The 13,067-nt window shown below is 42.0% G+C and overlaps 2 protein-coding genes across 3 annotated transcripts; both read right to left on the minus strand.

The window, feature by feature from the left end:
- Nucleotides 1-5,159: 5,159 nt before the first annotated feature.
- Nucleotides 5,160-9,295, minus strand: LOC147445099 (uncharacterized). Its single transcript, XM_086527576.1, has 3 exons — nt 8,979-9,295; nt 8,802-8,865; nt 5,160-5,649 (listed from the first exon to the last, which is right to left on the minus strand). The coding sequence occupies exons 1-3, from the start codon at nt 9,202-9,204 to the stop codon at nt 5,574-5,576; spliced, it is 366 nt and encodes a 121-aa protein (XP_086383702.1). The 5' UTR covers nt 9,205-9,295; the 3' UTR covers nt 5,160-5,573.
- Nucleotides 9,296-9,308: 13 nt separating this feature from the next.
- Nucleotides 9,309-12,196, minus strand: LOC147445100 (uncharacterized). Of its 2 annotated transcripts, XM_086527577.1 has the most exons (5): nt 11,809-12,196; nt 10,265-10,406; nt 10,089-10,163; nt 9,721-9,993; nt 9,309-9,626 (listed from the first exon to the last, which is right to left on the minus strand). In XM_086527577.1, exons 1-5 carry the CDS (start codon nt 11,965-11,967, stop codon nt 9,457-9,459), a joined length of 819 nt encoding a protein of 272 aa, XP_086383703.1. In that variant the 5' UTR covers nt 11,968-12,196; the 3' UTR covers nt 9,309-9,456. The 2 variants fall into 2 exon arrangements, 1 of the variants encoding a protein (XP_086383703.1); XR_015190083.1 differs by lacking the exons at nt 9,309-9,626; nt 9,721-9,993; nt 10,089-10,163 and adding an exon at nt 10,933-11,320 and having other exon boundaries at nt 10,272-10,406; nt 11,809-11,944.
- Nucleotides 12,197-13,067: the final 871 nt, after the last annotated feature.

Consider the following 13,067-nt stretch of genomic DNA (forward strand, 5'->3'; position numbering starts at 1 on the left):
GGGCTTCCAAAGCAAGTAATGTTTCCACGTATCCAAGGCATGTAAGATAGCTAGAAGCTCTTTTTCATGGATGCCAAGAATCATCTCATCAGAGTGCACTTAGAGTGACTCTTGTATGCTACGATCCTCCCTTCTTGAAGTTGTAGTTCTCCAAGGCAATCACCACTAGGATCACAATGGACCCCAAGTGGCTTTGAGAGGTCTACTAGCACTCAGACAAGTGGATATGTGAGTATCTCTTTTAAGTGTAGTGAAAGTTTTTCTCTCCTTTTCAGTCCATATATACTTGACCTTCTTCTTGGTCAAATTGTGTAGTGGTCCTACTATGGCAGAGAATTTTTCAACGAATCTTCTACAGTATGAGCACATTGCAATAAAACTTTGTAGCTCATGTAGATTCTTTGGTTCAGGCCATTCATTTATCACCTCAAGATTTTGTGGATCTATACACATACAATCCTTTGAGATAATGTAACCTGAATATCAAATCTCTTCTAAGAAGAATTTACTATTTTTGTGATTAATGAATAGCTATTCTCTTGCAATGCTTGAAACACTACTTTGAGATGAACTTTATGTTCTTCTAAGGACTTAGAGTAGACTATGATATCATCAACAAATACTCCCGTGTAAGCCCTATGCATACAAAACATTATTTTCATCATTAGATTGAATGCGGTTGGAGCATTTGTCAGCCCAAAAGGCATGACAAGATTATTGTACAAGCCAAAAGTAGTCCTAAAGTTCGTTATGAATACCTTTTGGTATTGTTTGCATTTGATGATAGCCACTTTTATGTTCTACTCTACTAAAGTAGGTAGAGACTTACATCTTATCAAACAAATCCTCAATTTTTGGGAAGCAAAATATGTTCTTTATTGTTGGATTATTTAATGCACGATAGTATACACACATTCTATATGTACCATCCTTTTTGGGCACTAATACACGAGAACAAAATGGCAAAGAGGCTTATTTTAAGAGGAGAGATTCCTACTATGAGATCAATCCTATGATTGTCATTCCCACTTCTAGGAGGTAACTCTTCTAGGATGTCATAGATAAAAGGATTGGCATGCTCATCTAGAAATTTAAGAAATCAGTTTTTACCTTTAATGAACCGTTAGAAGATACAAAGTTATTTTTAGGAACATCCTTGACAAATATTATGTGAGGCAAAATAGAAATCTCTATTGATTTGTCAAAGGAGTCATGAGATACAATGGGGATTGTGTTCTCATTGACTTGTAAAGTGATACCTCTACCCTTGTGCTAGAATGCTACCAACCTCTCTAGAAACTTGATGGAAGTATCCATACGGTCGAACCATGGTGCTCTAAGAAATGCATCCTCATTCTTGAGAGGAGAGATGATAATATCCTCTTTGTCCACACCCCGTCCACATGCCCTTGCACATGAAGCCTTAGATCTCCAATCAAAGGTGTCACCAGATTCTTTAGGCATTCAAAGGGTCCTTTAGTAGCATATCTTTGTCCCATCTCATGAGCATGTATCCCTAGCTTTGATGGTAATCCCACAAATATATATTGTGTGTGGAACTATAATCAAAGAGGAGGAGTGTATCATGTTCTTTGATTTTTCCCCATGCATAGCATAAGGGACTTCCAAGTGGAAGACTTCTCTATCCTTGAATAGTACAATTCTAGGGGTTTCCTTTCTGCATTCTTTTGAGGGCATGCGTGGTAAGATTGACCTTGTTCACCACATTTAAAACATATATTATCCTTATGATAATGCTCTATATCTTTAGGAGATAATTGATTCTTACCTTGGTAGCCACATTTGTCTTTAGACTTTCCACTCTTGGTAAAAACATTTTGATTCCGATTTCTCCCTTTCTCCTGCGGCTTGTCTCTCCCATTCTTTGGCTTTGAACCCTTGTCCAAATCTTGCAGTTGATTTTGGAGGCTACCATTGAGTGTGGATAACTTCCAAAATGATGCGGGTCTTTGTGCATTGATATAGTGTCTACAATCTTCAGGGAGCCCAACACAAAATTGTTGCTTTTGCTCCAAGAATCTAATGTGCTCATACATTGTAGCTTTAAGATGTAGATCCCAAAACTTCTTCTCATGTTTTTGCATGTACTCTCCATCATCAAGATTTAGGCTATTCCATGCCACAAGCACTTGGTCGGAAGCCCCATTAGATAAGATTTGCTTCATGATAACAACTCGACATGCTTTCCAAGTCTTTGGAGTTTCTCCCTTGGAGCATGGGCTTGCCCACCATTGACTGACTGATTTCTAGAGATGCATGGAAACATGTTGAAGTTTGGATGACTTCAAAAAAAAATCATCCCCAAAGGCCGCTTCAAATTGCTGGATAAAGCCTAGAACTTTGTCCACATTGCCAAACGTTCCATTGAAGGAGAGAAAGGTTATGCTTTTACCTCCTCCTCAAACTTTCTTAGGTGAGATACTCTCTTCTAGGTAGCATGAGAGCATCGATGGCCTCTCCACTTGTTTACTTTGAGAGAATTGATATTTGAATAGAAGGAACTCAGAGTTGGATGGTGTCTTCTTTCTCCACTTCTTTTTTAGGCTTATATTCACTCTCCTCAGAGTGATGAGAAGAAAAAGAACTTGATCTCCTCCTAAAAGGAGGTGATGGTGAGAGAGTCATTTGACATCTTCTACGGTGTACATCTACATCAAATGACACAAGATTGTCTTCTTCATTCACCGGAGATTTCTCTCTTGTATCTTTGTATTTCTTCATTCCCTTTGCCTCATGGTGAGGGCTTCTTCCTCTTCTTGTAACAAGTGAGTGCTTCTTCTACTTGATAGAATTTCCTCTTTTTGAAATCTCTTTAAGAGACTTCACAAGGGGGATGGGAATGGAGGGAGCTTTTGGAGGATTTTTTTTCAATTGAGCAATTTTAAAAATAAAGCTCCCTTTGCTCTACAAACAATTTTTGGAGCAAGCTTTTCGGAGCGAGCTTTTTTTTCTTAAATGCTCTCTCTCTCCCTCCCTCCCTCCCTCTCTCTCTCTCTCTCTCTTTCTCTCCCTCCCTCCCTCTCTCTCTCTCTCTCTCTCTCTCCCTCTCCCTCTCTCTCTCTCTCTCTCTCTCTCTCTCTTTTCCATCTCTATGTGTGTGTGTGTGTATATATACATACATATGTATGTATGTGTATATATATATATATCCCCCCTTCTCTCTCTCTCTCAATCATTCCATTAACTGATCTACATTAATAAGAAGCACTTTAGTTTTGGAAGGAATTTCTTGAGAAGAGAGAGCAATAAGTTTTTCTCAATTATAGTATCTTGCTTAAGGTAGGCTCTACTCTTAATCTGAGCTCTAAGTAAAGGTTTTTTTTTCACCAAAGAAATAATCTCTTAAGAGGATGTTTGCTTTAATCATTCAGTTCAGTTTCTACTACGAGTAGATAGTTCCACATATGAGTACCAATTTGGGTAATTTTCAAGTGCATTAGTTGACTTGATGCAGGTTTAGATTAGGGAAACATTGATCTTCTTAAGAAGAGTTGTTTCATTGATGTTTTCGAGGACGAAAACTCTCCTTCAAGGGGAAAGTAATGTCAAGACAAGAGTAGGGCCAAAAGGTGCTAGGCAAGGCCGGCTATAGGCGTACAATCAAGGGGTCTTTTAGAGACAGAATCAGGGCCCTATAAGAGAAGGTGGCTGGGTGGAGATGAGCATGCATTATTCCCCTTGTCCTTTCAAGATGGATAACATAAAATTCTTTCCGACTATCCATTTATATCTTCTGTATGCCCCCATGCATGCTATCTTGTGGCTTCTAGCCATTGGAGACTTGCCCCTTAGGACCCATGTCCTTCCAGGCATGTGCAATGAATAGTAAAAGTATTTTGCTACATACGACAATCAAGCATAGAAAAAAAACAAGGGAGCATTGTGTTTTGCTCTATATACAACAACTACCATAGTGAACTTAGAGCGTGTTTGTGGTATACATTACATCTATTGTGCTAGATAGAACACTTGATTACATATACCATATTTAGCTATGGTGCACATAGACACTGTAATTGCTATAGCAGACAACTATTGAGCTATTGAGCATAGGTATCATGCTATATAGCATAACCAAGCATGTCATAGAGCAAACACTTCAAGAAAATTGGCTCTTTGCTTTTGTGCTACAATGGAAATGTTTAAGAAGTAATAACTAGCACACATTTTATTGCACATCTCACTTTTTTAGGGCTTGCATGCATTTGCTAAGGATAATCTTCGCATGAGTAGCTCTTTGCATATGCAACACATCTATTGTAGAGTTGAGAGCAATGTATTGCCATGCTTGGGTAGACCACTTGCTACAACATAATCTTTCATGAGATCAACTATCAATACCTTGCAAAAACAAGTCAAATTCTTATTTTCACATGAGCATAGTCTAGGTTACAATACCTATATAAAGAATGTAAGATTGCTCCAACATTGCTATGCATTAAACCTACCCAAATCATTTGCTTTTGCTACCTAAAACTTTTGTTGATCTTAAGGATCATCACTAGCACTACAAGTATACAAGCTACTCTCACTATGAGACATTATATATTAAGGACTACATCAACCTCTAGTTGTTCATCTATCGATGTTCTCTTCACTACTATATGAGCACCATCAAGTTCTTTGCCATGTCCTTAAGCAAACAAAAATCCTATCATGGACACCTATCCATTTGTGGGAGCAATTAACAAAAATTTAATGTCACCAATTTTATATAAAGCTACACGAACATCTTATATGTAAACTACATGATGTGCAAACCACTTGTACATATAGGAGTCAAATACACATTGGCTAGTTTGGACAAGAGCATTTGAGTCAATAAAGCAATATGCAAAGTTCAACCACTATCAATGGAAGGATTTCCCTTTTCCCTAGGAATTGGATGGCGCAGTCAATTGATCATTGTGGATTGTTGATCCTCGAGGGAAATGAAGTGAGCTAAATGGACATCAAGTAGTCAAGTTCAATGTTTCTCACAAATCACACTTTAATATATCTTTCACCATCTAAATTTCCAAACTTCAAGGAAACCTTAAAGAAAATCGACAGGATTTTACAAACTTGGTGTAAAAATTGGTATAATCATTAAATTTTGACACAAACCAAAACAATTTGAAATGCTCATGTGTTGGAAATATTGTTTTTTTAGGATTAAGTTAGGGAAAATTGAAATTTCCATGGTCAAGAGGATCGATGGCTCGCATTCAAAGAACAATGTGGGCAATTGATAACAATTAAGAATCTAAACAAAACGATAATCGTCATGCTTGAGCCACCGCTCATGCAAATCTGGGCAAGAACCTATCAACATGCTATCACACAGTAAGCAACAATCCAAAGTGGCATTCTCAAGGAGGTTACTTGTGGTTCACTTGGGAATACGAGTTCGCATGGGATTTGCTTAAAGATCACATTGGATAAGAAGTGGATTTATAAGGAAAGTGACTAGCTCCCTTTTCCTTGTCAGAGTTCTGGTTCTGGAGAAAGCGCTTTACATGGGTTTACACAAGTCCCCTCTGACTCTGCATCCATACATCCCACCGCATGATTCAACAGCAAGGAACTCCAACAGCTCGTTTTTCGACATCAAAACTGCATTTCGCAAATTTGTCGCAAGCAATTAACCTGTATAACATGAGAAGAAAACAGAGTGCTGGTTAGGCAGCTATGTAAAACTATCAACAAGTTGAAATTATGACCTTGATTAGTAGAATAATTTGTACCTCAACAGGCTACTTCTCAGTAATGATCTAAAGCATTGCAAATACTGATAAATGATCAGCTAATTTTGGCCATACGAACATGCACGCACGATTATTGTGCTAACGACACAGCTCTTGGCACACTAGATGCCTCAATCATGAGCATTAATCATGGAGTGAGTTTGAATGCGTCTCAAGCTTGGCTCTTGCACTCAGATGCAGAAAGCTTGAGGAAAATTTGAGCGTGACATAACCATTAGTGCCCAAAATGAAGTTTTGCAACTCACAAGCTTGGTTCCTTCAGAATCTAGCACAGCATCCATGTTGAGGAAGAATGCTCTCCAACCAGTCACCTCGCTGCCTCCCTTGCTGCCAGCACCCACATTGCATCCCATGCCTGTCTTCAAGAGATCCTCTCGGTAGGACACTTCGTCTTGATGCCAACCAGAAATTACCATATTTTGTATCCACAGGCATGTCATCTCTCTCTCTCTCTCTTGACCATATCTTGACACTCAGAGCCATCATTGAGGAGGGTAGATCGCGTGGGAGACGGATCTATTGCAGCTTTGTGGATTTCTGTAAAGCATTTGACACAGTGCCAAGAGCGAGATCGATGCGCAGATTACAGCAGATGGGAGTACCCACAGAGCTCATTTGGGGGGTCATGGCATTATACAGGTCAGTAGTGGGGCATGTACACACCCCAGAGGGTCTATCCACACCGGTTTACTCCACTGTTGGGGTGAAGCAGGACTGCCCGATCTCTCCTACTCTATTTGGTATGTATGTAGATGAGGTTTCTGACTACATTGAGAGAGATGGTGATAGAGGTGCACAACTGGCGAGGACATAGATTCCACTATTGTTATATGCTGATGATATTGTTTTGATCTCTAACTCTCCGGAGGGGATGCAACGTCACCTGGATGCTTTGAATAGGTTTGCCCAAGAAAGTGGTTTGTCCGTCAACCTTGGTAAAACCAAGGTCATGGTATTTAATACCACCCCACAGTGGATCAGGAGGTCAGTGCCCACTTTCACATACGGACAAGAGAAGGTGGAGTATACAGATGCTTACACTTACCTTGGAGTGGTTTTCAGTGGGCCAGCATTTTCACTGAGGGCAGCAGAGACTCGATTGACCAAAGCCCATGCAGCATTGGGTAAATTGGAAAGGATGTGTTCACAGGTCCAGTTTCAGGAGCCTCGGACGAAGCTCTGGCTCTTTGACACTTTGGTGGCTTCTGTATTGCTCTATGGAGCTGAGATTTGGGGACCTTCACTGGACCATCACGGGAGGACAGGCCGAAGTGATGGATGGGGGGACATGGAGAAGCCTCTGGTCTCTATGATCTCGCGGCTCATTAGGGCCAAGACTTCAGTACCACGTGCTATTATACGAGCAGAGCTAGCTGCCTCCCCACTGGTGGTTGAGGCGCTCCCAAGATCGGTCTCCTTCATACACCGCATGTGGGAACTCCCCAGAGACAGATATTGCACTTGAGTCCTCTCGACAGTTAGCCGTGCAGGGAGATACAACATGCTGGTATGGGGAGATGACGTCATGGTTTCAGGCGCATGGGTTCAACATAGACAGATTGCCTCCTTTCCAGTACTCACTGGATGCGCCCTCTCTGACTCTTACACAGTCGAGATCATCAGGCTCATTCGCCAGGACTTGACCCAACTAGACACCAAGAGGACATGGATAGTAGATACATCCAATACAGGAGCTAGGCACGAAGATGGCTTTCTACAGAGAGCATCTCCTCCAGCTTACGGAGGATGGTTTTGTGATGAGGCCCAGATACATGGACACTCACCTGTCTCATGGGGTACAATGTGCTATTGGCCAGATACGCACATCTTCACACCAGCTGCGGATCGAGACTGGGAGATACAGCGGAGCACCAGCAGAGGCCAAGACATGCCCCCTATGTGACATTGAGCCTGAGACAGAGTTGCACTACACATGCCACTGCCCCATCTACTACGAGATACGAGGCCGCTTCCATTGCTTGTTCAGAGAGGGCTTTGGACCATTCTCTAGAGTCATGCGGTACGAGGATCAGAGATGCCCGGGTTTGTTTTTGCTCGAGCTACGCACACACAAAGAGAGCTTGATGAGAGGAAAGATTAGCCAGTCTCAGAGACGGATCACAGACTTCTTTAGAGCTGCCACTGGACACCTGGAGGAGTTACTACCACAACAGAGCTCGTCGCTTTACACCAGAGGCATACTGATCGAACGAGTGACTGAGCTGGGGAGATCCAAACGCCCACGACTGTGGAGGACTACACAACATCGACAGAGGCTGCATCAGAGGATCCAGGTCACTTTGGCTCGACATGCACAACGCCCGGTCAGCCTACTGACCATGGAGGAGATTGATGAGATCCGCAAGCGACCGATGTTGGATCTCGTATGATCTACCTATCCCAGCTAGCTGTTTTAGCTGCTTAGTCCACACCCAACAGTCTAGGATTCCATAATATTTTATTTTGTCATTTTGTCATCTTGTTACTCTGACTTTGTATCAAATCCACCACATTGTAACTTTCTGGTCTCATAGGTCACTTTGGCCTTTTGAAGACGTTAATATAACATTTTCATTTTCTCTCTCTCTCTCTCTCTCTCTCTCTCTCTCTCTCTCTCTCTCTCTCTCTGTGTGTGTGTGTGTGTGTGTGTGTGTGTGTGTGTGTGTGTGTGCACGCTAATAAGAAGAGGAAAACGGTATAACCTTTCTATCACCCAAGTGTAATTCATTGGTTATGCCATTTCCCTCTTGAATAAGAGGTCTTGAGTCCAATTTCCTTGTCGGATAGTTCTTTAAGGTCTCTTGGGATAGTTTCCTACAACGTTAAAAATTCTCTTCTGTAGTCTTCTTCTTATTCCATGAGCAAATTACCAAGAAGCCCGAAGGCATTACTATAGCCCCTAGGCATTACAGATACAGAGCTGGTAGTGAAAAAACCATGAAATATGACAAGATTACAAAACAGGGGAAAAACCACCAGTGATTCTCTCTCTCTCTCTCTCTCTCTCTCTCTCTCTCTCTCTCTCTCTCTCACATATCGGATAAACAGCCCTTGATATCCAACCGCAGGAGATCTAGCCAGCATGCTGCCGGATTTCCTACAAAAACCAAGAGATTCAAAGTCAGTGGACGCAAATCATGTTAAAATCAGGAAGTGTGCTGCAATGAAAGCAGGCTGGGACAAAATATAGGCATTAAGAGTCCAAACCACCTAATCTTTTGTCGCCTGAAACAGTTCGATTGCATGTCCAGCCGGAACTGCTTTGTTTTTCTGGTTTAGCCACCGGATATCCCTGTTTGGTTGGGCTCACACCATCTGCTTTCCTTTCCAAACCTTCTAAAAAATAGTTACCGACAATCATAGAAGCTGTGGTGGTACGAGCATTCTCCATTACGCACATTTTGCACCAAAACTTGGTCTGTTTTATGTGAATCATCTTGTGTGTTCACATCCATTAAGTGCACTGTAGTGACAAAATTTGGAGATGAGAAGCAATGTGGCACGCCTTCCATATCCAATGGAGTCATTCTCCTCCTTTTAGCTGGTCTTTTCTCATGGACCTCAACATTAATATTACCCCCCTGCACCTGCAGCCCTTGAGGAGAGGAGGTGATGGAACTAGGGGCTCCAATTAAGGCAGCACCTGCTTTTTGTCTCTTGGTCTGTTGATTATAAATAACCATCTTGGTTAACGTTCTGTTTTCTCTGTATCCTGATGCCTGCTGGTAAGACCGAGATTCGAGATATCTGAGGCTCTATCTTTGTAGAACTGAGTCCACATCATCTTTGAGTCCATGGAGTAAGAGATTTTGGAGGCAGGCCCCTGCTTCATCATGGTTTTGCCAAGCCTTGCAGAATCTGATGAAGAGGAACCTTTAGCATAAGTAAGTGTCGTATGTTCACACTCGGTCTTCAGAGTCCAAGCCTCCAGCAGGAATGACATCAACCTCACATTTCTCTGTTTTGATGTCAGCGAATACCTCTTCTGCAGGCTGTAATGATGTTGCTGCTGTATAAGGAAATGATTCATTGTGCCGCTTGGCAACATCATTTGCTGCCTTGGAAGTGGGATTAGTAGTTTCTCTATGGGACTTGGCATCAGAGGGCAGGCTTTTTATGCTTTTGGCATTGTAAATATTGTCCCGGAGCATTTCAGAGGGCAATTCAATAGCTTGCCTAGCACCAAGTTTTGGGTGCTTTTTTGGTATGGCCACTTCTCTGAAGCCTGGATCAACATTCTCATGCACTTGCAAAGTGGTTTTGAAGCCTTTGCACATAGCATGTGGAGCACCATCCATGTCTTTGGTGTTTTTCGGTTACAAGTGCGTGTTCCTATCATCACATGTGACATCTCTTTAATCTGGCGAGGCAAGGCAGCTACTTTCCTGTCAATGGCTGAAGATCACGGTCTTCCTTAGCAGTGAAAATACTGTAGATCATCAACAATCTCCCAACCATATCACAAAAAACTTATTGACAGCAATAGTACCATGTACCTCTATGGTTTAGCCTCTTGTAATTGAAGCTTTTGCTCTTTGTGTTCCTCGAATGCATCCGAAGGGTAGCACGTCTTCTTCCATCATTGAGAGAGATGGTATCGTACATTACTTTAGTCCCTTGTCTTGTCAAAGAGTGCACCTATAATGTACTTAGCAATAATCAGTTATGGAATTAATTTGAAAAAAGTCATAATTGCAGGCAGGAATATTAGAGAATTGTGTGTGTGTGTGTGTGTGTGTGTGTGTGTGTGTGTGGGGTGGTGGTGGTGGTGGGTGGGTGTGTGTGTGTGTGGGGGGGCGGGCTTTGGGGTTGGAAATGGGGTGATGCAGTCCCCTAGCAGTGGTACAGTCCCCTAGAGGTCTTGGCTGGAACACCAATAAAAACTTATATCAACTCGAATGAAAAGCACTTAGAACCCTTGACTGATGACGTTGCATGCAGGAAAAAAGAAGAGTGAACAAGAGGCACAAATTTAAGAGAAGTAAACTTGAGCACATAGAATTAGGTCACTTGGTCTCTGATATGCATTCTTGCAGGTGGCAACACATTGAGTTTGTTGGCCTGATCTCTTGAGGCAATGATTTCAAGATTAGGCATCCTTCTGAAGGCTCAATCCATGTTCTGGTTGTTATCCACCGAATGTGATATGGAATGCATCTCTAACCTTCAACATGAAGAGGCTTTCTCAGTCGCACTTTGGGAGCTAATTAGTTGGTGTGGCTCTTGCTGTAACTAGCCACAGCATCACCTACAAAACCTGCTTCTCTGCCTTGAATTTCCTATTCGATGCTCTTGCCATTAGTGGCCGCAACATCTACTGCAAAACCTATGTTTTGGTCTTGGATCAGTAGTGCTTTCCTTCAATCTTCCTCTTTCAATTTCATACCAAAATGGCATTATGTTGCCTTTAGAAAGAGGCAGGCAAATCTTGAAACCCAAAACTGGCCCTGCCTCTTGGTTGGCATTCCATACATATAACCATCATGCAGTAGTGTTAGATTCGGAGGTGTTCTCCCACTCCAGGGGTAACCTTGAGGGCCGTCCTTCAGCATCTATATTGATCATATGAGCAAGTGAGTGAGCGAATGAGTGTGTGTGTGTGTGTGTGTGAGAGAGAGAGAGAGAAATCCTTTCAAAGATGAACCATAAAGTAGCATTGCATTAAATAATACATTGGCCTGATACTACATTACAATGACATTAAAATCAAGACAAAAAAATGAATGCACTCGCACTATATTGTCTATGCGTGTTCGCATGCATGCATGCATGCCATCGTGTATGTTACCATTGTGAGAATTTCTATCAGAACCTGAGTGGACCTTTGCTCGTGTGCGTGCAAAATGTAACTCCACTTTAAGCAGAACGATCACATTAACCTTCCAAGCAGGAGGCAATCCCATGCAATGTGAAGATTCAACATCCTAATTGAAATATCTGGGGTGATGCGTGCAGAATGAAAAGGAGGTAGCCAAAATGGAAGCAATGCACAGAGCAAAGGAAGGAAAGAGAGTGCGCGGGCGTGGAGGAAAAGGAGAACCTGTGAAGAAGGATTTGAAGCTGCAAGAAAGCAGGTTTTTGCAGAGCTGACACCAAGGCTAGATAGGGGTTTCATGCGGCCTCCGTGCACTCCATCATCATTCTCCACAGCCACTTCGCTCGCAGTTCCCTTTCTGTGTCGGATCTTCCTGCTTGACATGGCCTCAATGTGGCACAGTTCTACTTCTTTGCATCAATCTGGTTGAATTCAGCGTCTAGCGAAGCTTCGACGCTTTCGTTAAAGGTTGCAGGCGCAGCTCTGTGTGTGTGTGTGTGTGCGCGTGAGAGAGAGAGAGAGAGAGAGAGAGAGAGAGAGGGGGGCGGGGACAGGGAGAGTGGGAGGAGGTGTGTACATTCTCGCGATCAAAAATTTGAAATAGCGACCTGGAGGAAAAATTTAGAGTGCGTTCTAACTTCTCCCAGAGTCCCAACAATTATACTACACAGCATGTAGGCTTGGTGAAGTTTTGCAATTCTGACTTAACATAAGACATCGTTTACGCGACACTAAAATTTGGAGTCACTTTAGCTTAAACAATGTCTCATATGTGTCGCAATTTGTGTCTTAAGGATTTTATATTAACATAATCATGAGTTTAGGGTTTACAAAATACCTGATTGACATGTTGCCTTGCTTACCACGATTGTCTACTTTGTTGTTTGAGCCATATATGTATGTGTATATATATACACACACCATTTTAGATGGCCTCCACACGATGAGTTTCACAGTTTGGTGAAACTACCCCTTTTCGCATTCACATGCATGAAAAGGAATGCTTAAACTTCACATCGAATGAAAAAAAGGCTTTTAAAAATAGTGAGGAACGTGCCTTTCTCACCAAATATAAGTTTAAGATTTAGGAAACTACTCCAAGACTTTTAAACTTTTGCATATTTGCAAAAGTTTCCCAAACACACCATTTCTCCCTTTTTCCAAAGAAACGGCCTTAGATTAGTGTGTGTGAGTTATGAAACTCACCGTGAGAAGACTCTCTTATAGGCAAATATGACATATGGAACCAAAAGAAACATATCAAGTGGTGTGTGTGGAGCCCATAAGTTTCTCTCTCTCTCTCTCTCTCTCTCTCTCTCTCTCTCTCTCTCTCTCTCTCATGTCCAAGTGGGCGTGCACTGATCTGATGTAAAATAAGTGGACGATGTGGAGACTACTTATTAAAATTGTTGTAGGCCCAATATGGAGTACCAGTTGTGTTTGTCTAGTGGCGTGGTCAACTTGCATGATCTTCTCTTGGTTTG

The sequence above is a fragment of the Adiantum capillus-veneris genome, chromosome 13, assembly GCF_014529385.1.
Source record: "Adiantum capillus-veneris isolate H3 chromosome 13, ASM1452938v2, whole genome shotgun sequence".
Classification (NCBI taxonomy): Eukaryota; Viridiplantae; Streptophyta; class Polypodiopsida; order Polypodiales; family Pteridaceae; genus Adiantum; species Adiantum capillus-veneris.